The sequence below is a fragment of the Podarcis filfolensis genome (genome assembly GCF_964270895.1).
Source record: "Podarcis filfolensis genome assembly, chromosome: 12".
In the NCBI taxonomy this organism is placed as follows: Eukaryota; Metazoa; Chordata; class Lepidosauria; order Squamata; family Lacertidae; genus Podarcis; species Podarcis filfolensis.
In genome coordinates, this window is record NC_139614.1 from 13,137,999 (window position 1) to 13,164,788 (window position 26,790).

Sequence of the window (26,790 nt, forward strand, 5' to 3'; positions counted from 1 at the left end):
GGACAGCGACGGTTTCAGTATGATAGCACATGCCAGATCTACAACATGTCTTGTAAAAGATGTTTTTGTGGGGGGAACTCCTATAACAGTAGGAGAAACTGCACAAAGAAGCAAATTTGGGTTTTTATTATTATTTTATTTTTCAGCTTTTCAAATTTCATCAAATATTGAAAGCACAGCTGGAGAAGTAGCAGTCAGAGGATTTTTCTAGAAACTACAAAGATTGGTGAAATTCCACTGGTGCATGAGGAGTGTGGGAAAAGCAGCTATGCTACAAGTAAACAAATACCTTTGACCAGTTAAAAGGTTAAACTTAATCTTCCCATCACAGACTACCTTTAAAGGCATATGTGTGTATGCTTAAGAGTCCAAATACAGATCAAAACCAACCTTAAGCTACATGTTGTTGTTGTTTTAGTCCACCATGGACATGATGTCTTAACTTAATGGCAAAATATAAAGAATATCTATTTGCAGGATGTGTCGCTGTGATCTGCGTAGTCTGCACACTCTTATTCTAGCAATGTATTTTTACCCCTATAATACTTCAGATTCCTTTAACGTGATATGTTATTAAAGGCATCCTTCTCAGCTTTTCTGGAAAGTTGGACTAAATAACCCATTTTTTTTATTAGGTTTTTGCCTTCATGCTGGCTATTGGATCAAGAAAACCTGTTCCTGATTGCAACATTATTGCCCTCTCCAGTAACGTATGTATCTTGAACAAATAATTTAGCTCAGTTTATAAAGTTAGAAACCAGCTCATTCATTGTTATGAAGCTTTACAGAGATGGGTTACGTGTGAAGTCTTGGAACGGATTTCTACAAGCAGAGATGGGTTGCGCTCTGTTCATAGACCCTGATTAGTTTCTGCAGCTCTTCCTTAACCCCTGCCCCCCTTTTGTCATATTGTAGCATTATTTTATAAAACATAAACATCAGAAATAGAGACTGTCACACATGTGCTCGCCTTTCTAGTCCCATCTCCCCTCTAGGCAGGAATGCTTTGTCAAGCTGTAGAGAAAAGAATACACTCCACCACATAGTGGAAGCAGAAAGTGCAGAGAAAACGTAACACCTGAGCCTTGCATGCCACATCCTTTTGCATGTTGGATAGAGTTGCACATGTTTTGCTGCAACTGTTGGAATATATTAACAAACAGAAGGCTGCCTGGGCCACTTTTGCCATCTTGACAGTTAGCTATAGCCTTGGCAAGAGTGCTGCTGGATGCTGGTTTGCCCTTAAGTAGAAGTAACCTCTGGACAACAGGGAAAGACTGGAATCACTTTTCTCTTGGTGAAGGGGAGGGAAATTTGAACTTCGAATCCCCGCGACGTGGTGAACTCCCACTGTTCGGTCCCTGCTCCTGCCCACCTAGCAGTTCGAAAGCACGTCAAAGTGCAAGTAGATAAATAGGGACCGCTCCAGCGGGAAGGTAAATGGAGTTTCCGTGCACTGCTCTGGTTTCGCCAGAAGCGGCTTAGTCATGCTGGCCACATGACCCGGAAGCTGTACGCTGGCTCCCTTGGCCACTAAAGTGCTGCAACCCCAGAGTTGTCCGCGGCTGGACCTAATTGTCAGGGGTCCCTATACCTTTACCTTTAACACTCTCCTACTGAATGCTCAAAACATGGAATTGCTAGGCTTTATTTTCTGAATCAGGGACGCGGGTGGCATAGTGGGTTAAAGCACAGAGCCTAGGACTTGCCGATCAGAAGGTCGGCGGTTCGAATCCCCGCAACGTGGTGAACTCCCGTTGTTCGGCCCCTGCTCCTGCCCACCTAGCAGTTTGAAAGCACATCAAAAGTGCACGTAGATAAATAGGTACCGTTCTGGCAGGAAGATAAACGGCGTTTCTGTGTGCTGCTCTGGTTCGCCAGAAGCGGCTTAGTCATGCTGGCCACATGACCCGGAAGCTGTACGCCGGCTCCCTCGGCCAATAAAGCGAGATGAGCGCCACAACCCCAGAGTCGGTCACGACTGGACCTAATGGTCAGGGGTCCCTTAACTTTACTTTCTGAATCACTATTTGGCAAAAACATACCTAGGAGGGGAAGCATAGGGCTACCCAAGTATCTTGGGCTTGGCTTAGTGCTTCCTATTGGCTTGGAGCTGGAGGAGCTTCACGTCTGTTTTCTGCTGGTTGGAATTCCTTATTGCAATGCCACCCCAGTTGCTGTTGCAGCCTTTTTGCTGGAACATATATCCTAGGAGTGTGTGTTGTTGAATGACTGCTGTTTAGACATCCAAACTGGAGTCCCAGGTTTCCTGGGTGGAGGCAGGCGCCAGAACTCAATAAAAGAAGAATATCCCCTAGACACTGAACCTAGCCCCGGACATCGTCCCAAGCGTCATAACTTTCTAACCACATGAGGCTGCTGTATTGCTGGTGTGTTAATACTGCTTTTATAGTAACTGCTGGCAGCTAAATCTGTGAGCTCTTTCCTGCATAGATTCAAAAGCTGATTCAACAGCAACATTTCTTCAGAAGTACACTTTGGGTAGCACAGATTTGTTCTCAAAGAACGCTGGGGACAACAAAACGTTTTTGATCAGCTCGAGATGTTTCATCAGCAAAATGAAGGCCAAAAATAGTTCTTGCTTAATACTGCAAAACTCTTTCCAATTCATGTAAATTTATACTCGCGTGGAGACATTATGTGACTATAAAATGGATCACCTTCATTGTGCATTGCCTCTGTGCTCTGCTTGCAAGATCACTTTTGAAAATGTTTGTATAGTAAAATTAGTGGGGACAAGATAAGCTTCTACACAAAGCATTACATCCCATTGTTACATAACTTGAGCACTGTAGAAGATACAAAAACAGTCGCATTGGACCATTCATTATAGCTACATTGCATCGTTTTGCAACTTGCAATCCATAAATGTTTAATGAACATTAGCATTCATTAATGTTAATGAACTGAACATTGATCTTTTTAAATTCCACCAACTGCTTTACGCACATGACACAAAACAGCGCAGGCACACCATTTAAGCCTCCCACACACCAAATGCAATGTTCCTTTTGTTTGAAGGCTGTTCTTATCAGCTAATACACGGATAAATCATAAATGAAGTGCGGGAGGGCCAGGATGGGGGTTTAACACTAGAAAATCAAAGTTTAGCACATGGCATGGTAAACTTAAGCACCGGTCCAATGTCACAAACTGTCGTGTCAGAAAATAACTACATATTTAATATGTGTGATGGCTCACCATGTGTACAGGTTGCTGGCATATCAAAAATTTGTAGCCAAAAAGGACTATGTTTGCGCTTTAATTGGAGGCTGTGATTCTCACTGGCAAGTAGAATGCTTTAACTTTTACGTACAAAAGTCCAGAAGTTCTGGAAATGGTATTTTGAGAGAGAGATGCTGTCTGACCAATAATATGACATCTAAAGCAAGATAGGCTTTTTAACTATGTAGAAAGATCGTAATGAAAATGCTTTAAAGCAGTGTTCCCCAACCTTGGGCCTCCAGCTGTTTTTGGACTACAATTCCCATCATCCTTGACCACTGGTCTTGCTAGCGAGGGATGATGGGAGTTGTAGTCCAAAAACAGCTGGAGGCCCAAGGTTGGGGAACACTGCTTTAAAGTATTTTAGAGAAAGGATACAGATCTGCATGAAGGAGCATTGATTGGTCTTAGCACTCCCCACTATGTCACAAACACATTGTTCAGAAAACAAGATATCCCTGGATTCTACATTGGTATTGTTTATTCATATCCTGCCTATCCTCCAATGAGCTCTTCCCTCCCCTCCATCTTTTCCTCCTAACAACCCTGTGTGGGAGATCAGGCTGTGAGTGACTGGCCCAGTCACCCAGAGAGCTTCATGGCTAAGCAATAATTTGAACCTGGCTTGCTCTTGTCCTAGTCTGACACTCCAGCCCACGGTTAAATAATGTCATGCGCTCCAGATGTTGAGTATACTCCAATAATCCCAGACTGTTGGCCAACAACATCTGGATCACACCACCAGGGCCGGTCCACCCATAGGGCAATGTGAAGGAACTGCCTCAGGCAGCAGGATCTACAGGGGCAGCAGTGCTGATCTAGATCTTTCTTCCCTCCCTGCCTTGTTCCTGATTTAGATATTCACCCAGCCCTTATTCCCTGGCAGGGAGAGGGATGCCATTTTGTGGTTCGCTTCAGGTGCCAAAATGTCTTGGGTCACTCCTGGACACGACAACAGCTACCCCTGTTCTAACTAGACTATGATCCAGTGTTCAGGGAGATACACTGGCAAATATATTTAACACATGGCTACCAAAAAACCACTCCAGTTTCTTCTGTTGGTATCACATCTTTTCTTGGCTCCTGATGATGCAGTGTCTACATTGCAGGCCTAAAGCTGTAATCTCTTATTTAATTAAGTTATATAATGAAGTGGACAATATACTCAGTTGGTGTTAAATGGCTACAAGCACCTTTTGCAGCTTTCTCATTTTGTATCCGAATGATTTAACTCCCATGGGATTGTATGCAAATTAGTGGCAAATTGGAAATGGACACATTTCTTTTTCATTATCCAAAAAAACCCCCCAAACCAATTGAAAATAAAAGAAATTGGGATTTCCATAAAAATAGAAAGCAAATTAAACCAGCATACTTAATTATTAAAGTATTGATTTATATACCCCTTAATTTCCAAGGTGGCTTCTCGCTCATTTTACTTAGTTTGTTTATCTACTTGTTTAATATCTCCCTCTTGCCTACTTCCTATTCCTGATAGCTCTGGAGCCTTTGCATTTACAAAACTCCCAACTGCACACAAAAAATTCCACCCTCCAAATGTGCAAAGCAAATGTGTACACATCAGCTGGATCAGAAAAGAAGAAAAGAACATGCTCGGTTTAACTCCACTTCTAAGCCTGGGCAGAAGTGGATTTGAGTTTGCTTAGAAACTTAAGTAAGATCATGGTCACTGGTCCCATCGCCTCCTGGCAAATAGAAGGGGAAGAAATAGAGGCAGTGAGAGATTTTACTTTCTTGGGCTCCATGATCACTGCAGATGGTGACAGCAGTCACGAAATTAAAAGACGCCTGCTTCTTGGGAGAAAAGCGATGACAAACCTAGACAGAATCTTAAAAAGCAGAGACATCACCTTGCCGACAAAGGTCCGTATAGTTAAAGCCATGGTTTTCCCAGTAGTGATGTATGGAAGTGAGAGCTGGACCATAAAGAAGGCTGATCACCGAAGAATTGATGCTTTTGAATTATGGTGCTGGAGGAGACTCTTGAGAGTCCCATGGACTGCAAGAAGATCAAACCTCTCCATTCTTAAGGAAATCAGCCCTGAGTGCTCACTGGAAGGACAGATCATGAAGCTGAGGCTCCAATACTTTGGCCACCTCATGAGAAGAGAAGACTCCCTGGAAAAGACCCTGATGTTGGGAAAGATTGAGGGCACAAGGAGAAGGGGACGACAGAGGACGAGATGGCTGGACAGTGTTCTCGAAGCTTCCAACATATGTTTGACCAAACTGCAGGAGGCAGTGGAAGACAGGAGTGCCTGGCGTGCTCTGGTCCATGGGGTCATGAAGAGTCGGACACAACTAAACAACAAGAAACTTAAGTACCATCTGAGGAGGTATTAGGGCTTTTTCTCAGTCGGAACTGAGTTCCAGCACCTCTCAGGTGGGTGCCACTGCTGTTATAAGAGAACAAGGCAGGCATTCATGGTTCCAGCACCTCTTTTTCTAGAAAAATAGCACTGGGTGGATAGCATGTTGGAGCTAGAAAAGCCCACTCAAGGGCCAATGCTACTAAACTAGACTCATGATTTCCTCCTGCCCTTACATGTATATCCCATTTCTCTTTCATCATAGAACCGAATGTGGCATGTTTCTGTTTCCCAGAAGTCACATCTAAGCACCGATCAGCCCCAGGCCTGAGGTGCTTCTGCAGGTTGGTGGCCTCATGACGTCCGGGGAGAATTTCTGAAAGGTGGCGATTTGTCCTGGATCTTAGGCAAGTCAATTGAAAAATTGTGGGTTTCTTGTAAAAAAAAAAGGAAAAGCTCAACAGCTTTTGGGGGGTCCTGGTTTTTACTTTTCGAAATACGGCAACCCTACTCATGTACTTTCAGTGAGGAAATAGCTTTTTGTAGCTAATTTAGGCATCCTGTCTAGTGATATGACTGCATTGGCATGGAAGAGTGGGATTAATGTCCATGTTGGCTGCATCCCCAACCTTTATACATTCAACCAAAGTTCTAGACAATGCCTCTGTGCATACAAGTTGTACAAGTGAAGGCTGTGTTCACAGCTTTGGATACACAAGTGGAGACTGGGGACAGGTCCAACAAGCATGTTGGTTTGTTTACATGCTCCTTGGAAACCTACTGCAGATCATCTGATGCCACAGGTTTCCTATAGCTTTGTTTCATCATTGCATGTAGAAGTAGGTTCTACTCAGTATAAAAGGAGCCCTTATCTGGCCTTGGTTCATACTCCATAAACCTATCTATGAGGATAAAATGGAGCATGTGTTAATAAGGCCATTGACATCACAGCAATAATCCCTAATGGAATATAGGCAATTGCCAGCATATCTAGAGGAACTGAACCATGCAGCTTCCAGAGGGATAGCTATGCCAGTTTCTTGCAGCAAAAGCAACAACGAGATTTGCTAATCATGAGTTAAAAAATTAACACAATTATTATGGCATAAGTTTTCATGGACTGCAGTCAATTTATTAAGTAAATACATTAAGTAATATGTATACAGTAAAATAATATAAATATATAAAGTAAAAATATACAGTGACTAAACACACAGCTAAACAACATAGGCAGGAATTTAGGAGTTAAGTCCTGCACATTTAAATCTACACTTGTTACAAACTTGTCTATGGGGAAATGTGATATATTAAAAGAGTGAGATGGATCGTATCCAATCCCAAATTAATTCCAAATGAATTGACTTTAATGTTTTTTTTCTTTCAAGGCAACATATGCTAATATCCATTGGAATCAATTGAGTATGACCTTAATGTGATGAAAGATAAATGGTAAATTTTTATTTTAATCAAGTTTTTCCTACCCATGAATCTAATTATTCTTTTTTTAATGGTTTCTAATGTCACATTTTTAACTTTGTTGTTGTGCACCACATACTAAATATAGAAAAACAAAAAAAAAAATGAAACAAATAAAAGAAATTCATAATAATACTAGTCTGAAATGAAATATTCCTTATGAGCAGTATTCTTTCTGTTAAGCTTGCAGACTCAAAAAGATTCCAGTGCTAGTTTTGGAGCTGAAGTTATTGGAAATGAGCTTTTCTTTCAAAGGAAAGACACTTTTGTGTGGTCTGTAAAGGTTGACAGAAGAAGCACCATTTGTTTTTATGGGTCTTCTGAGTGTCGTGGAGAGAAAGAAAAATCAATTCAATGTTCAGTATTGTTATCAAACTGTTCCTAAATTGAGGGCACATCATCTTACCTAGACAGCTGGTGTTTAGGATGTTCTCCATGTATCTGACCATTGCTTCAACATCACTATCCTGTAGTCGGAAGGAAAACAAAGAGACCTTGGGCTTGGGAACATCACCATATGAGCAGTATTTGTTAGAGAGAGAGAGAAATGCTAAGAGGCAAATGTTACAATCATCAGAAATCACTGTACACCACTGTTTTAAATCTTTTGCCGGTCCTGTGAGAGAGAAGGAGAATATGGTCTACGCCAACAAATTTGTTTTGAGTCCCAGTCCATTGGTACAGGGGACGCGGGTGGTGCTGTGGGTTAAACCACAGAGCCTAGAACTTGCCGATCAGAAGGTCGGCAGTTCGAATCCCCATGACAGGGTGAGCTCCCGTTGCTCGGTCCCTACTCCTGCCAACCTAGCAGTTCGAAAGCACGTCAAAGTGCAAGCAGAAAATTGGTACCACTCCAGCGGGAAGGTAAACAGCGTTTCCGTGCGCTGCTCTGGTTCGCCAGAAGCGGCTTAGTCATGCTGGCCACATGACCTGGAAGCTGTACGCTGGCTGCCTCGGCCAATAAAGCAAGAGGAGCGCCACAACCCCAGAGTTGGTCACGACTGGACCTAATGGTCAGGGATCCCTTTACCTTTTTACCATTGGTACAGAAGAACTATGCCTCCTAGATATGCACAGCGGATATTCATTCTGCTCAGGGGTTAGATAAGCATTGTTTGGCTGCTCTAGGTAGTTAATATGGTCTTTCTGCACCAATATTATTTCTATGTTCACCCATAAACCTTGCTCTGCCCTGCTGCTATTAACATTGTCTATCCAGTTCAAGGAGAAACCAGTGCTTAACATACTGTGAGGGTCAGGGGCCACCATCACAGAGACAGATTTGAACAGATTCAGCCTCCAAAGGATGAACCAAGGGAATGAAAGAAAGATAAGCAATCTCAAGGAAGACCAGAGACTTTTGTTTCAGCACCCTTTCACCCAATTCTGGGTAAGCAGCCACTTCTAAATTGTGATTGTATGGAGAGAAAACTTTAATCCCCCCCCCCCCCCGATAGTAGCATCTAGCCTGTCTCATCACTGGTGATCATTTTTGGCCCAGGCTGCAGTGTTTTCAGTTTACAAAGCTGAAAACAAGGGTTTGTTTGATGGTGAAGAATGGAGATTTAGAAGAAGGAAAAGATCAAATACGCTGACATAAGGGAAAGCTGATGAGACTGTCTTGTTTTATTGATAAGGTGCTAGATGCGAATGTGCCAGGGTTGTATAGCTCTCGCCTGATTGTATAGTTGCTTCATCCATTAATGACAAGAGAAATTTATGTGTGTGCACTGGGTGGAAAACTAACAGGCACAAACAGTAGAATCAAATTCTGGCAGAGGTGTCAATAAAACCACATCCATTTCTCCCCTAATTTTTCTTGTCACAGAAATGTGAACCACAAAGACATGACAAAATGTGAACCGTGAAGGCTTGACAAAATGTCACTCTGCCCCAGTCTGACTGCCAGTCCCGAATTTAACTCTGCATTGTTCAAAATTCTATTTTATATTGGATGCCTTTGGAAATACTGAATCACAGCCAATCCTGTTCAAAGCACAATTAACTGCCACTCGTGATTATATAATACCTTTACATTCTACATGGAAATCAAAGGAAAAGTTTGGATTAGGAAGGGGGAGGGAATACAAGTTGCAGTAATAAAAGTGAGGAACCATTTGTATGTTGCAGCCTACATCAGGGAGTTTTCAAAACAGTGGTACCTTGGTTTACGAACTTAATCCGTTCCGGAAGTCTGTTCTTAAACCAAAGCATTCTTAAACCAAGGCATGCTTTCCCATAGCAGCAGGGGACTCAATTTACAAATGGAACACACTCGACAGGAAGTGGAACATGTTCTGCTTCCAAGGCAAAGTTCACAAACCAAAACACCTACTTCCGGGTTTGCAGTGTTCTTGAATCCAAGTTGTTCATAAACTAAGCTGTTCTTACACCAAGGTACCACTGCATGCTTACTTAGTGCTGTCTTAACAGTCTATGTTCAACGGGCAGCTGAAAAGAAAGTGTATACCTGCCGATTTGTTTGACACACAGTCTGTGATGTGACCATCTCTTCAACTTCTATGTCCTCCTCCTCCTCCTCCTCCTCACTTGTTTCTGAGCATGAATCGAATGCATCATTATAATACTCTTCTGCAATGACTGGATCTTCTGGGATCTCTGTAACAAAATAGAAACAATAAATGAACTTAAAAATCATTATCAAAATTTATTTAAAATATCACTTTAAAAAACCCATACAGATGAGTCAAACTCTCTGGTGAGAAATTTATAATGTAGGAGGAATATATGAACTTGCATGGAGGTTCTAGCACAGGGGTCTGCAACCTAAGGCCCATGGGCCACAAGTGGCCCACGGCCGTCATTTAACCGGCCCACAAGCTGCCCCTGAACTGTGTCACCCGCTAGGCAAGTGCCTGCGCATTGCGCTAAACTGGCACAGTGACTCGCTTCTGCGGCACCGGAATTCACGTCTGCGCAGATGCCAGAAATCACTTGCACGCTCGCTCACTCGCAATCCGGCTCACAGAGGGAACTCCGCTGGAGTGAACCGGCCCAGGCGAGGTAAACCTTGCCAACCCCTGTTCTAGCAGCTGTCAAATACCCTGGAACTCTATATGAGATGGCCATCCTCTTCCACAAAGCATGCAACGTCGAGATGGATGTACATGGACATATGCCTAGCCAGCCCTATCAGTCAAATGAACCCTGGTGATCAGCGTGGTGAGATATGTTACAGTCAGCTCACCCTCCTGTTGAGGAGGAATATGAGTTTTTACATCGCACGTGTCCAGTGACATAAATAAAACCCCATGCTAAAAATGTGGTTGCCATGCAATCATCCTGAAATTATTTCCTTGCAGCAAGACTTTACACAGCAAAGCGTGTTCTGTGCCCTGTGGTGCCTGAAGATCTGTCTTTTCTTTTAGGTATGTTTCTGACCTCTGTCTGCAATCAGACATGGCATACCCAGCGGAGTGTTGCATTGCAGCTGCTCAGCTTAGCTGGGTGATCCACCTGCACGTAACAAGATCACAGCAAGGATCCCTTATTCAGGGAAAATGAGCGGTAAGAGAAAGTTGCATTATTTTATTACAGCAAACAATGCATTTTTGGGGAATCATGCCCTCAGCATACTCAGGCAACTGCAAAGGGTCCCTGAGTGCTCTTGCCTTCACTGGATTGGGTCCACCTTCTCCCCCTGCATTCCCTAGCTTAGTTTTGATTTAGCAGCAGGTGGCTACTAGGCAGTGGTGGGGCTTCAAGCTCCGGCGGGGGTGGAAAGCAGGCGGGGGTGTGGCTGGCACACATCCCAGGGGCGTGGCACGCTGCCTGCAGGGGCATGGCGCCCAGAACGGGGGGAGTAGCCGTGCTGGCACCCCACCGAGATTGTGCCACTGGGGGTGGTGTGCTCCCCGCACACCCCTGTTCCTTCAGTGCTAGGTAAAGGTAAAGGGACCCCTGACCATTAGGTCCAGTCGTGGCCGACTCTGGGGTTGCGCCACTCATCTCGCTTTATTGGCGAAGGGAGCCGGCATACAGCTTCCGGGTCATGTGGCCAGCATGACTAAGCCGCTTCTGGCGAACCAGAGCAGCACACAGAAACACCGTTTACCTTCCCGCTGGAGCGGTCCCTATTTATCTATTTGCACTTTGATGTGCTTTCGAACTGCTAGGTTGGCAGGAGCAGGGACCGAGCAACGGGAGCTCACCCCGTCGCGGGGATTCGAACTGCCAACCTTCTGATTGGCAAGTCCTAGGTTAACCCACAGCGCCACCCGCATCCCTCCTCCAGTGCTACTAGGTGGTTAAATTCCCCATGTTGTCCTAGAACACCACTGTGTTTCCATGTTGTGGGAGGTTGTAAATGGGGGGGGGCTCACAGTGGTAAATCTGCAGAAGAATTCTGAAGTTACTGGCCCTTTGCTTGGACAGCCCATTCAAGTCTAGAAGCACTCCTGATTGGAACTGCAATGGGGGAAACTCAAAGAGTCCTCCTTAACATTAACTTGATGATAAAAGTGTTGTTCTCATGAAGAAACAATAGCAAATGTACCTAGCACATAATGAATACTGAGGTTTCTGCCCAACACTTTATAGGCTGATTCATTCTGCAAGAATTGAAACTCTGCAGAAAAAGCAATGAAAAATGAAACCTCTAAACGTGGGCTTGCCAAGTTTCCAGCTGCCTTTCCTAGGTAGCATCATCTTTTATATCTACTGCAGTTTCCCCTTCGTGAGTTAAACAGTCGTTGAAAAATAGTTTTAATTTGCTCCATCCCTGGAGCTCATTAATTAGTGCATTAATGCAGCATTCTACATTTCGCCTGCATTTATGCGGCACTGAGTGACATTGCAATCGTAAGCATGCTTACTCAGAAGTAAGACCTGCTGGGCCTTACTCCCTAGTCAGTGTGTTCAGGATTGCAGCCTCAGTTCATTTATTTTAAAGAAACAAAGCACAATGGAATAAGGTGACCACATGAGGACAGAGTTTTGCTACAAGTTAGCAAGTTAATAATGGACAGAAAAGGGAAGAACAATATTTTTCTTGCAATATTTTTTTTTTTGCATTTACAGGTTCTCTGTTTGTATTCTGTTTCCTTGAATAAAGGGTCAACTTTACTGAGTTTCTGTGCGGACTTGCAGCTGAACCAGCCCTGACATGTGCTGATGGTGCCGTAACATACACATAATTGCATTCATCTCTGGGAATTATGGTATGTTTTCACCTGTCTTGCACCTACCAACCGTGGTAGTGCACAACTTGAAATTCAAACCCAAAAGAAACACCCCTTTGGACAAGAAAGGACTTTAGAGCTGGATGATGGGAGCACATAATTTCACAAAACCCAAGAATGAAACAATGAAGATGTTCATCAGACAAAAGGGTGCTTCGTCAAGTAATGTAGTTACACAGTTCACAGTAATTTAAGTTTACTTGCGTTTAAGCATGAATGAGGTTAACATTACATGACAGCTGACTTCATAGTTCGTGTAGTCTCATAGCAATCAATGAGTGGTCTAACAACAGTAAGAGATTGACATGAATAAATCCTGAATATGTGCCCAAACAGCTGTCTTAGGGCCCACTGCTGAATAGTGACAGGGCATATTTCAGATCCCAAGCCAAATAAGAACTTCTGGGAGAAATTACTCTTGATTCAGAATACTGTATAGCTGAGCATCATGACCAGGACAAATATACTAACAAATCAGATAATTACAAACTTCAGCAATTTCAATATTCAAAATGTAATTGTTACCATCTCTGGACATATCTTTAAATCACATAAAAATCAAGTTGCTCCAGCTACTAATGAAGTAATGAGGCCATGCCCATGCCATTTATGCAGCAGTCTTCCACTTATTTTGGGGTCAAACATTCAGCTGTGACTGTGAATTGGCAAAATCAACAAATTATAAGAAAGCTAATTGCCAATAAAGAATAAATTATGCCACAACGTGCACAGTTATCCCTATTGTGTTCATCCCATTATTTGTTTCAGTAACACAAAGATTTATGATTAAAGTCTCTAGGTAAAGCTAAGAAAATGTGTTCAAGTAGTGTCACCCTGGGGAAGTATTATTAATTTCCTTATCTACTATAGCTTTCCAAAGCAGAAGTAAACAAGTTAAGAGTGCTGCTTTTCCTAAAACAATAAGAGAGGCACATAAGAAATAGAGCAGAAGACTACATATATAAGTTTTTTATCTTCAGAAGTGCTTAAGGGGGAAGGAAAGAGAACATTCTAAAGAGAACAATGATGGCAAAGGGCACTTGGCGATCACCTGTGTAAACGTTCTTTTATGCATGGCACAACAGTTACTTGAAAAGTTGCCCTCTAAGAAGCACAGGATCCAGCAGCTACCTAGCAAAAGCTGTGCATGCATACCCTTAAAAACCAACTTGAACATAAGCGTAAAGGTAAAGGGACCCCTGACCGTTAGGTCCAGTCGCGGATGACTCTGTGGTTGCAGTGCTCATCTTGCTTTACTGGCTGAGGGAGCCGGCGTTTGTCTGCAGACAGCTTTTGGGCATGACAAAGCCGCTTCTGGCGAACCAGAGCAGCACATGGAAATGCCATTTACCTTCCCGCCGGAGCAGTACCTATTTATCTACTTGCACTTTGACGTGCTTTCGAACTGCTAGGTTGGCAGGAGCAGAGACCAAGCAACGGGAGCTCACCCCGTCGCGGGGATTCGAACCGCCGACCTTCTGATCAGCAAGCCCTAGGCTCTGTGGTTTAGACCACAGCACCACCTGTACATAAGCGTAGGCTTTCTAAATCCTATGCTTACTTTGGGGATCTGCTCAGTTCTTCAAACAGACAAAGGAAATGGCAGGATTCTGACTGCTAATTGTTGTAATGAGAATGATTTTGAAGAAGTTGCTTGCCCACCCATAACTCGCCACACAGTTCTTTTGGATTGGGTTGAAATGGGAAGACTATTTGAATAACAGAATTCTGGAAGGGTAGCAACGTTGGTCTGATGCAGCAAAATACGAGTGTCTTACAACATTTAAGTTTGGCTTACCATAGCATGCAAATCAGGCCTATTTGTTTTGTTCAATACCTACTATTCTAGTTACTGGTAAAGGCTACTACTCCTAATTTTCAGACATAAAATGATTTCAGATGTCTTAAGACCATTTCCCAGAAATCAAATAAATTGATAAATAATGAAATTGTGGCTAGGAATGCACCGTTAGTATACTTATAAAAACATATGATAATGCAGTTAACAGAGTCTCGATTGTTTCCTTATGTCTGCTTCCAAATGCATTTATTCAGAAGGGAATCCGTATAAATGAGCAACAATCCTTCCTTTTAAATTGAATATACTGAGTTTCTAGTCTTAAAAATGATGCTACTCTGCAATATTACCAAGGAAATGTTACATGAGATGCTTTGAATGGGCTGTGCAAAGGCTACCCGCTAATAATTACACCAATGAGAAGTCATTTGTCTTCTTTCAGTTAAGAGTTCCTGGAAGAGTCGCCATGAATAGGAGTGTTGTACCTGGATAAACAGAATCTGGACAGCATTTGCTGAATTGTACAGTGAATGAGTTCAAATTAGAGAATGGAATTCATTCAATGCACGTCATGTTCATTATGAGTTTTGCAACCCCTCCGACTGAAGCAGTGGGACAGTTTTCAAAATCTGGCACCAAGTATGTGAAATACTGTCTGTGTCTGCATGTTGACTTTTAAACTGAATGATGTCTTTCTGAATTGTTTACAGATGGCATACGTTAGGCATCACTAACGAATGTGATGTTCTTCTAAATATTGATCTAACCAAACCTGGTGACCTTCAATACCAATGGGAGAAAAACTCAGCAATTCCCAATGATGGCACCGTCACGGCAGCTGGAGGCATAATCCAAACTTCAGAACGCAGCACACCAAAAGGAGAGGTAATTAGAGGAAAGGCAAGTCAGGGACAGGACCATGGACACTAACCCTATGCGGCTGAGGACACCTCGGACCCCCCCCCCGAAGTATGTGAGGACAGGGCTGAGCCCCCCCCCACTCTTGGGGAGCCTCATAGCCTCCTCTCAACACGTGTGACATCACATGTGTGTCACACATGTGACCCCCACACGCACATGATGAGCCCTCCCAGTGTCGGGCAAAACTCAGTGCCTCTGGACAGGAGCAAGAAAATGAAACAGGCAGATTAGATGGCAAATAGCTGAGCAGCATCTTGATCTTCACTTGGAACAGCAAAAGAAGACTCAGGGAATTTAGAAAAGGTGAAGTATTATTACTATGGGAGGGGGGGAGATTCAATCAGTTCATATTTAAAGGTAAACCCTACCTCAGAGCTTTCCAAACTTTTCATGTTGGTGACACCCTTTTTAGACATGCATCATTTTATGACACAGTAACTCAGTTTTACTAGCAAATCAAAAGTTAAACTAACCTCTTTCCTGCCCTGGGAGGAGCACGGGGAGCATTCACGCGACACACCTACACACTGCATCCGACACACAGTGTCATGACACACTATTTGGAAAGCTCTGCCCTACCTAATTAACACTTCCTGAAACAATGCATGAACTGAAACACATCCATCCTTTGAAATCCCCACGACTCCAAATCTTGCATAGTTCTCCAGACAAATAATGTGTATGAAACTGCATTTATAAGGAGAGAGTATGCATAAAAATGTGTACATTAGTAAAAACAGCAACATACCAAATGCATTATACTGGGGAAAATTGCTTTTCAAAATTGTGTATCTTAGGCAAACTATATTTCAATGAGCAATTTGCACTACAATGCTGACGAGTATTCATGAGAACTTTTTTTTAAAATTGCAAACTGATGTGGAAATGTGGAAAACTGCACTTATAGACTGGGAAACTGAACTTTAAAGAGTGGCAAATGAGAAATTGAGAGAAATCAGACATCAATTCAGATTTGCCCATGGACGCGGGTGGCGCTGTGGTCTAAACCACAGAGCCTAGGGCTTGCCAATCAGAAGGTCGGCGATTCGAATCCCCATGACAGGGTGAGCTCCCGTTGCTCAGTCCCTGCTCCTGCCCACCTAGCAGTTCGAAAGCACATCAAAGTGCAAGTAGATAAATAGGTACCGCTCTGGCGGGAAGGTAAACGGCGTTTCCGTGCGCTGCTCTGGTTCACCAGAAGCGGCTTTGCCATGCCTGGAAGCTGTCTGCAGACAAAACGGCGGCTCCCTCAGCCAGTAAAGCGAGATGAGCGCCGCAACCCCAGAGTCATCCATGATGGTGCTGCAGACAGGTCCCAGAGAGATGATAGCTTTTTCAGAAGTTTAAGATCTGAAAGCTCATGGTGTGTTCCCTCATTCCACTGTTGCTTCTAGCAAACTGGTTTTACAGGCAGTTTAGAAATGGGCAACATTTGTCTTCAGTGGCAAGAGGGGAGCCAATTTCCATCGAACCTGCTGAACCACAGATTTTCCAAGGGTCTGGTGTCTCCGCTATGCGTGTGTGACGGGGAAACTGTTGAATCTCTTTCACATATAATGTTCAACTGTCCCCTACATAGCATAGCCAGGGCTAAATTCCTGGGTCCTGCTTTACTGCGCTTGGTTGGCAGGCCTGTTGAGTCACACGCCGCACTGCTTTTGCAGGATACAGATCCTTCTGTAACTCTGCAGGTGGCGAGATTTCTGAATGCGGTTATCTCACACTCAAAAACCACCAAAAAACAACAACAACATCAAAACTAATCGGACTGTTATGATGAGAGTGCATGTCGGAGTTCGTCTTCAGTTTTCCTTTTCTGTGATCCGTCCCTTGGAGCTCTCCTGGCCCCAAGCTGTCACTTGGCTCTGCTCAATGACCCACCCTTGCATCGTGGTGTTCACCTTCTGTTGTCGGATATATCTGTTTTTATGTCCCTGTGTTTTTATGTTTGTACATATTTTATGGGCTAATAGCCGTAAATAAATTGTAATGTAAAAAAAGAGGGGAGCCAAGGAATCATGTATGTATATCATGGGAAGCAGCACCTCTTTCAGACTTCCAACTATCTTCAAAACCTTTGTCTGTCTTCTATGTTTGCAACTTCTCCCAAGAATGGTAGACAGATCTGGTCTTGGAATACCGGTAGTGCCATTTTATGACTAGCTATCTCAATGGGAAAGGAAGTAAGAAACTGAATCATTTACACAAAGATCAACTGTGCTGGAATGTTTTTCCTGCACCTGCTTTCATGGGAATGATTTTTCAAAAGCACTATCATGAAAATAAATGAAGAGGGCCATGGGGCTTGACTGCTCTAGTTTAAATAAATATGAATATCGGTTTCACCAATCATCAGTGTCAGAAGTTAAGCACAGTCAATCAGCAAATGTTTTAGAAAAAATTACAATAAAAGCTTCTGAAAACAATGTTTTTGTTACCCAAGCTTTTGCATTCCATTCTTCATAGACTAACCGTATTATCCGAACAAGCATCTCTCAATAGAGTATTGCAGGTCAAAAGGAGAAGTAGCAGTAAAGTGTATATTAAACAATTTCATCTCATAGTTTCTCATCCTTGGAATTATGAGAAACTGCCTTTACCTGAATTACTGGCTGATCTACAGGAAAAAAAGTTGATAACAGCACAATCCCATGCTTGCCCTACACAGACCTACTGTGTTCCTGCTGTAGCTTCCTTCCAGGAGATTGTATAACTGTTTATATTTCTATAAACCCACTTCTGACCTCTGTGCGACATTTATGGTAAACCTGGACTTTCAAACAGCAGGGTTCAGGTTATATAATTTTGACTGGATAGATAATTCGAAATAAGCTTATTGAAGGTTGATTTGGGTCTGTGTGGAGGTGAGGTGTGCATTAAGCAAAGAATTTGGGGATGATTTGGGTGAGAATCAGTTAAAGTGTGATTTATGCTGATTTGTGGTTGCTGGGTATCAAGTGTGGACAGCACTATACTGAAATTGACAAGGGGTTTAGCTGTATATGACATGAACTGGATGGGATGGAGAAGGAGAATGTGTGTGTGATGGGGAGGCAGAAGTAATGCTGAATGCTGGAGAACACTTATTTTGGCTTTAACATGTAGATAAGCAAAAGCTTTTAGCAACAAATTGTAGGTAGGGCAGAGAGTCCCATCTACATACAGTGTAGCGATCCCAGGAAATCCCTGACAGTAAGAACCAGGGTTTTCCTCTGCCGGGCAAAATTTGCATATAATTGTCTAATTAACAATATGCAAAAATATTTAAATTAGTTTTCTGTGGGCCTGTACACATAACCTTTTAAATACCTAGCAAAATGCCCCAGCTGAGCTGAAACTTTTTTGACTGAAATCCACAGTGAAACATTCATACAAAATTAGCATTGGAAATATGGAAATGATATATGCAATTATTGTAATGTGCTTGGCTATTTTGGTCTTATAATAAACTCAGAGGCTTGTCAGATGCAACATATTGCAATGTATTTATTAAGGAAATGAATTTTGAATGTTGTAACCGGTAGAGTATAAAGCAATAACAGAAGAGAAAAGTGGGATGAGAGTTTAAGGTACTAAAGCTCAGTGACTGACAAAGGGGAGAGACGAAACTTCTTTAAAAGTTGAAAAGAAATGAGATGAAATGAGAAAACAATAATCTGGCAAAGAACCTGGCACAATTCCTAAAAGCTTGTGAAAGGAAGCAAGTATATTTATGCAGTGCTGAAATGGTGAGGGGGATGGTGGGCGAAGCCCTTAATGAAATCCACAAGCCGAATCCCCAACTCACCTCAATTTTAGAATCATGGGTGCCTTGAAGCCTTCTAATAACTGCAGGTAATGTGACTGACCATAAAAGATATAGGAGTCGTGCCCCCTCTGTTCTCACTATAGTTTGAACATTGCATTTATGTAAATATCTGCAAGCATGGGTAAATTTTGCAGATATCTTGCAGACTCCGGTCCGCCACAGACTTGCCCCCATGGGGATTTCTGGCCCTGCTAACTTTGTACTTTCCCGTGTGTGATCTTTTGGCAGAAGACCGTTCTGCCAAAATACCTTATCCAATGGGAATAAACACCTTAGTCCAGCACATGAACTTGTGGGATTTCCTCTAGTATAAACCCCAGTATAAACCACAGAAAATAGGGGACTCATCCCTTCACAGACCACATGAGAGATGGGCGAGACAGCAGGGTTAGGTTATCTGGGCCCATCAGACCATGGATATAGGACATGGCTCCCCCTTAGGACAAGTCAATTTGAGGTCTCAAATTTCATTGGCACCCTGTGTGATGCCAAAATTTGGAGGCCTCCCATCATCACTTGCCTTCCATTCTATATTATAGCTGTGGCGCCCCTGAGGCCCAGTGTGGCCAAACTGGAAAGGAAAAAGGTCACCAATCTCACAAAGTGACACAGAACACACATTGGAAATGTTACAGATGAGTTTTGTTGTTGTTTTTTTTCAGAGAAGAAAGACCCGGCTGTCACTGATGGCAGGCAGGGTTGGTCTGGAAAGAGGGAAGACTTCTCCCCCTGGAAAGAAGGCCAAAGACTTCAGAGGACATGGCCTGATCCTTGCAGAAAGAGGCATCTTCCCTATCAAGAATGCCCTCCAGCAGAATCTGGTAAATAAAGATTATACAGGGACTATGTGTATTTGCATGCACAGCTTATAAATATATTTTTAATTGCACCTCTCGTTTACAATGTCTTTTCAGCTGTGAAATTGATATGAATATAAACCAGCCCATTGCGCAAAACGTAAGAGTACATAGTTTTATATTTTCATCGCAAAATCCATTTCCCCCCACTGAGTCATTGTGTTGAAAAACTGAAGTGATTAGATACTGTCTGATTAGTCCAGAACTTCAACCTAGCAGATTATTTCATTTTAAGTTATTACTACCAGCAGAGCAGCACATAATCAAGTGCAATGCTAATATAGTCCCCTCCATATCTACTAACCCCCCCTCCCCAATAATTTCAGTTTCATCCTCCTAAAGATACAGATTCAATGTCAAAAGAAATATAGCCTCCACTACTTTACTTTTATGAAAGAGGAACTATAAGTACTGGGCGGCAGGCTGCATTTGTTCTAGATCTCCTTGTAGTAGCAAAGAAAAAGCCTATGTACAAACAGCTGCTCATGAACAGGCTTTTTCTTAGCAGACTGCCACACTAATGTAGGATCCTACACGTAGAAAGGGTAGCAATTGTTTTGTTTATTTACTGCATTTTATTAGCTGCCCAATAACTAACATTCTCTGGGTAGTGTTCAACATACAAAACAATCCATAAAAGGCAGATGTTTTTACTGACAGGGAAGGCGAGAGGCACTTGTGGGATTTTCTGCCTCAGGTGCCAAAATAAGTTGACCGGCCTCTTGGCACTATTGTGAATGGACGCTATGAGTGTCTGGAGGCGGTTGGAGGATGGATGGTGGCTAACAGATTAAGGTTGAATCCTGACGAGACAGTACTGTTTCTGGGGGACAGGGGGCGGGCAGGTGTGGGGGACTCCCTGGTCCTGAATGGGGTAACTGTGCCCCTGAAGGACCAGGTGTGCAGCCTGGGAGTCATTTTGGACTCACAGCTGTCCATGGAGGTGCAGGTTAATTCTGTGTCCAGGGTGGCTGTCTACCAGCTCCACCTGGTACGCAGGCTGAGACCCTACCTGCCTGCGGACTGTCTTGCCAGAGTGGTGCATGCTCTAGTTATCTCCCGCTTGGACTACTGCAATGCGCTCTGGGTGGGGCTACCTTTGAAGGTGACCCGGAAACTACAACTAATCCAGAATGCGGCAGCTAGACTGGTGACTGGGAGTGGCCACCAGGACCACATAACACCTGATCTTCATTGGCTCTCAGTACGTTTCTGAGCACAATTCAAAGTGTTGGTGCTGACCTTTAAAGCCCTAAACAGCCTCGGCCCAGGATACCTGAAGAAGTGTCTCCACCCCCATCGTTCAGCCCGGACACTGAGGACCAGCTCTGAGGGCCTTCTGGCGGTTCCCTCATTGCGAGAAGTGAGGTTACAGGGAATCAGACAGAGGGCCTTCTTGGTAGTGGCGCCCGCCCTGTGGAACGCCCTCCCTTCAGATGTGAAGGAAATAAGCAGCTATCTTCTCTTTAAAAAACATCTGAAGGCAGCCCTGTTTAGGGAAGTTTTTAATATTTAATGCTGTATTGTTTTTAACACTTGATTGGAAGCCGCCCAGAGTGGCTGGGGAAACTCAGCCAGATGGGCAGGGGGTATAAATAATAAATTATTATTATATTATTATTACTATGTGCTGCCCCACCTCAGGCAGCAAAACGCCTTCAGGCCAGCCAGTTTCAAACAGTTACCTCACAGTGAACAGCTAAGGGCCTTATTTCAGCCATTTCTAGACACCTCAAGGTTTTCTTCGCCCCCAAAATGGGTCCTTCCCTGAGCATGGTGGCCATTGCTGAAAGAAAACCAGCCATGCTTTGTCATAACTAACTTCCTGTTCTCTCATGCCTGCGAAGGATGCTTCCAGAGAACTAAAAGCTCATTTTGCTTTCTTTTTAAGTGAGTTCCAAACTCTTTGCTGAGCCAGGATGCTGCCTTTCTGCACAAAGCTACCGGAGAAAAACGGAAAGAAATGACAGCATGTCAAGGTGAGCTGGCAGTCGCAAAGCAGTCTTGCTTAACAATAGATAGCTGAGCAGCTGGATTCTGCAGTCATGCTTTGCCTCAGTTTCAGTCTCAGGAGCCTCAGATTGTTCAGCAGTTCTCTCCCTTCTTATGTGAAAAGAATAAATCTCCATAATTATTCTGGGTGGTGCAGTAAGGAATGAAACCATCCACAGCTAATATAAACCTGCTTCTTCATTTTTTAAACATTCAGATTTTCCATAAGCATATATTAATCTTGTGAATGAACTTTATTGCACATAACCAAAGGCCTTTGCAAAAAAATCTCTCATCTTCTCCATATAGACAGCCTTATCTCTTTAATAGAATATAATGTGAATTTACGGTATCCATAAAATCCATCATAATTAAAATTCATATCTTCAGTATAATACACCAATACATTAAAAATTAGCATCATCCGTTCAGTTTATTCTACACTAGTATCTCAGATAAAGCAAATCTACCCTTGAGTTAATTAACATTTAATTTTCCTCCCATTCAGCCTTGTATCACCCTTTATGTTAGGGCTAACACTTGCCAGAAAGTCTTTTTCTTGTAACTGGGCCCTCTCAGTCTCTACTTTGTTCAGTCCTCTGCCTAGGAGGCTGCTCCACCAGTGCAGTCTTTTTGCTGGGAAGATGGTTTCACAGTCAAGTATTTTGTTCCATGCCTCTCTCTTCAAGGCTGCTGGTGCCTGGAGGAGCAAGACCTCTCCTTCAGCTTAGCTGGATCTCCTTGCTTCTCAGCCATGCTAGGATTAGGATTCTCTAGGATTAGTCAGGACACTTTATGAGAAGCAGAAGCCAGTGGCATTCCATTATTTAAAAAAATATTCTTTCTAATTTTGAACCATACTAGAAGGGTTCTATGAAACCCAGGGTGATGAGTAGACTTCACTCAAGGACAGTCTATGGATAAACTGAAGAGATCTGTATTTTACACATGTGTTCATGGAAGTAGCATTCTGGGGATTTACTGGAGATGATTGTACTGCTCTTGCAATGGACACAATTAGTATCAGTATTGCTGTGCCTATTTGGGGGAAATTAGTAAGACCCAACAAATGCCAATCTGAATGAATATATAGTGTTCATTCACAAAAAAATTGTGGCTATAATATGTAGATAGGTGTAGATATGCCTTGTATAGGAGGGTGCTTGGGAACAAGACAGAACGCTATGGAGGGCTAAATGCAAATGACTGGGGTGTGGATTAATGTGAGGGTTAGGCAATGAGATTAGAGAGCCATCAATAAACACCCAGGAAACCGGTTTTTAGGCCCAAGTGATAACAATGTGAAAGGGAGATTAGTTCAGTTCAAATATAAATTTTATTTCTTTAGCAAAACTCACAAATTAGTCATACAGCTTTGTTTTAAATCTCCTTTTATTTAAATCTCCTTGTTTGACAGATGCACATTTTCAAGGGAAAAGTTAAAGATCAGCATTATAATTTTAAACTTAAGAACAAGCACTTAGAAGTCATGTATTTGTTGATTAACTACCCAGTTCAGCTTGGGGCGATGGACCTGGGGAGGAACAAGGATACCGGATACTGGGTTGAAGCCTGAACGCAATGTGACAAATGTGAGTAACACACCACTCTGAACTGCCCATTAATTCTGTATCTTTCAAGCACTGATCACAATGATAAATGAAAACCCTCACAGGGAGTTTTAAGACCTCTGTGTTGATGTCTCTAGACCATGCAGCTAAACTTTCAAATACACCGGGAGATGAGTGGAAAAAAAGAAGCCTATTAGGCCTATATATTATAACGTGATAGAAGAGATACACGTGGTGAACATTTTAGGCTTGTCCAATTGATGCACGATAGCTGATGTGCAGGTCCTTTTGGACCTGGATGATGGCAGAACTGGGGCGGAGCAGAGCAAGATGGGGTATAACTGGGCAGGGCACACTTTGCATGCCCCACCAACGCACACAGGAGGCCAAGAAGGGAACCCTGCGTGAAATGGTCACCGCCTTATGTAAGAGCGACCAATTTGCCCTGCTGTTCTGATTCCACTCTTATATACGCCTTCTCTTATGTTCTAAACAGTCACAATTTGCATTCCATATCCATCTCTTTTGTTTCCTGATTTTCATTTTACACACTCTCCTGCCTGGACATAGTTTCTAGAATGCAACTTCCTCCCACACAGATTTTCTCTCTTGATACTGTAAAAGAACAAGTTGGCTGGCGATGCTTGGCTTAAAGTGTCACACGTATTTGCCTTCTCTTTAAAGATAGTGAATCCAGCAGATTTTAAAGTCCTACTAGTCAATATTAAGCTGTACGTGTATGCACTAAAAAGTCTCTCTCTCTGTGTATGTGTAGGGTAGAGAGGTGCCCACAGATAGAGAATACACTATGTATTCCTGATGCATTGCTTTTCCTAGGCAGGTACAGCCCAATGAATATATTATATTCCATGCAAATGAGCAATGGAAGTTTCTATCGGCTCTAGATAAAAGCTACCTGATTAACATTTTAAGCCATGCTTGTTTTTAATACGCTGTAATGGTGGTCGCCAACCCAGCACCCACAAAAGGCTTTCATGGAGCTTTTATTTCAAAAAAACAACCACAGTAAGTCTCTAGTCCTCTTACAAAAAAAGTTTGAAGCAAAATGTGCAAGTACCCTTTAAGTTTCGTACTGATCTGCACGGCCCACAATCAGCACTACTGAGATCAACTATCATGTACCTCTTCCCATCCCAGAACTGTTTACGTTATCTTATTAATTGTGTGCGCATTTATGTGAGATTTATATCTTACATTTTGATTAAATGAGGTCCATGATGATTTACAACAAATTAAAATCCAAAATTAAAGCAGCCTCTGTTCCTCTGGCTGGCAGCAGAAGCCAATATCCTTCCTAGGGATGCTCCAGAATTTGCTATGGTTCACATTTTTAAGTGACCCAACTTGATTCACACTTCCCAGACTCATACTCAGATCAGAACACACCATTCCCAATTTTGTGACACAGTTCTCAGTTAAAAAAATGTATAAAAATGTATCTTGGAACAAAAGCAAAAAACAATGAGGCGGAGAAGAAAAATTCAGAGACCAAATTAAGAAACGGAAGAGGTAGCACATCTGAATTTTGAATTAGTGGTCTCTGCTGCTGTTAATGGCAGACTTCTCATACATTTCTTCAGTTAAGAAACTGTCATTTAATGAAGCATTTTCTTTTGACTTAATCTAAGTAGTACCAACCATGTTAACATCCTGGGTGTTACACCACGCAGTTATTTACTGAATCAACAGCTCATGGAAATTCAATTTAAATATCAGGTCTTTTGAGAAAATACCCATCGTGGCTGCAGAGTACATTGCTGCTCATTGTGCCATCAGTTTTAAAAAAAAAAATAGAGCATGGTTATAAAATCACAGCCCTGAATCCAACAGCTTCTCAGCCTTGACAGGTAGGTATTTTAGCTATTCATTTTCTCTTACTGGGAAACAGCTGCTTTTGGAACACAGATGCCCAGCTTCTGCAGGAGCTGAAGGCTAATACCTGTCACATGGATCAAGAAATGCAGCTTCAAAATAAAGGGATTTATTCTGTTTGTTGTTCAGTTATATCTTGCAGATTTTAGGTGGCTTAAACTAAAATATCAATAGCATTATAAAGCTATTAGATGAACCCAATATTAAAATCACAGTTAATCATCTCTACACAGACTAGAACAAACAATGAAATCCTCAGTACAAAGAGCATGTAATCAAGAAAAATAAATAAAACTATATGAATTTAAACCAGCCAACCTAATCCTTACAATTCTGCTGTAATAATACAAAAATGTGTTACATTTTATTCAGAAACCCCACGGGCTGATACTGAGGCTTACTTTAAATCTTAAAATTTACCTGCATGGAAAACTTTTCCAGGTAAGAGAACTACATACAGTCTGAAGTGACCCTGTCACGCACATAAGTAGACTTTTATAAAGAGAGAGGATGCTCAAGCATGCAGCTCCTTTACTGATGGAACTTGCTGTTCAAGTTAAGTGCTTTAATACAGTTAATGTAAATTGTGACTGATTCATAAACATTATCATGGAACTTTCTTCTGGTTGACTGGTATAGTGTTTAACCAGGAACATGCCATAACCTTGATGAAGCCATGCAAAACGTCTCCTATGCTTTACAGTTTGGCCCAAACCAAAGAATTTCTGGCAATATAAGCATTAGATACTTAACGCACTGGTCAATTTTCCTAGGCTGTCTCCTCTGAACAGTTGCAATTTCTGTCATATTGATCTCTTATGGACTCTCTTAAATGGAGGATGCAAAGGTAACATACATCATTGTACAGAGAAAATGCATACAGTTTGTGATCACTTTAAAATCAAGTTTTGATTTTCCAACCTATTTAAAAGACTAAACAGACTCCCTGCCCCCGACCGAAACATCTTATGTCTCATCTAGCTTTAACTAGATGAGGAATTAACACAGCATATAATATCAATCTCTTACCGCGCTCCACAGGATCAGACATACAGAGTCTGCCTGTCGCATCACTGTCACTTTGATCCTCACATCCTATGGACAGATAGTTCAACGTAGTGACTGGCTGAGATTTAATCAGATGCTCTGCTGTCTGTTCATCAGGTTCCTTATTTGAAAAGAGACAGTAAATCATAAGTGGTCACAATGAAACATATTCTGAATGGAGTAACAACTGGAATTCTCATATTTTTTTGTAATTATTATTATTATATATGCATGTGTATGAACAGGGTACTGGCAGCAGGCTGGGGTTAGTGCCAGCTTTCTGTATATATATTTTGCAGCACTATCAATTGAAGTTGCACATTTTCACCAGTTTGGGATAGTTTTAAGTATGGGGGCTACATTAATTGGAATCTTATTTCAATATCCAGCCTCTATTGACTTTTTGTGAGTCAGAGACATTGCTATTTTTCTAGAAAGAGAGATGCCAGAACTCGCCATGAACACCTCCCTTGTTTTCTTAGAATGGCAATGGCACCCACCTGAGAGCTCCTAGAACTAAATTCTGGTGAGTTTCAGCTGGGGAAAAAGCCCTAGTCACAGAGAGCTAAGGATAAGTAGAGAAGACAGGGAGAGAAAACACTGTAGAAGCTGATGTCTGGGTTTTAGAAAATCTAAGCAAAGGCTAGAAA

General features: G+C 42.4%; 1 protein-coding gene and 1 long non-coding RNA gene across 6 annotated transcripts in view; one reads left to right on the plus strand and one right to left on the minus strand.

Annotated features, from left to right (window-relative positions):
* The window catches only part of NEK11 (NIMA related kinase 11), a 78,941-nt gene that overhangs the window by 7,262 nt on the left and 44,889 nt on the right, over positions 1-26,790 (minus strand). For all 4 annotated transcript variants that reach the window (XM_083578031.1, XM_083578029.1, XM_083578028.1 and 1 more), the window contains exons 12-14: positions 26,123-26,261; positions 9,523-9,671; positions 7,459-7,519 (exon numbers count right to left, since the gene is read on the minus strand). In XM_083578031.1, the coding sequence (XP_083434157.1) occupies positions 7,459-7,519; positions 9,523-9,671; positions 26,123-26,261 (349 nt within the window). The remainder of the gene's footprint in view (positions 1-7,458; positions 7,520-9,522; positions 9,672-26,122; positions 26,262-26,790) is intronic.
* On the plus strand, positions 20-26,785 carry LOC310745595. Of its 2 annotated transcripts, none has more exons than XR_014540201.1 (10): positions 20-710; positions 6,962-7,025; positions 8,272-8,442; positions 10,442-10,580; positions 14,762-14,936; positions 19,443-19,601; positions 21,529-21,616; positions 23,047-23,221; positions 24,938-25,534; positions 26,575-26,785. It is a non-coding gene; the product is annotated as an uncharacterized lncRNA (long non-coding RNA). The 2 variants fall into 2 exon arrangements; XR_014540202.1 differs by lacking the exon at positions 26,575-26,785 and having other exon boundaries at positions 24,938-25,068; positions 25,466-26,069.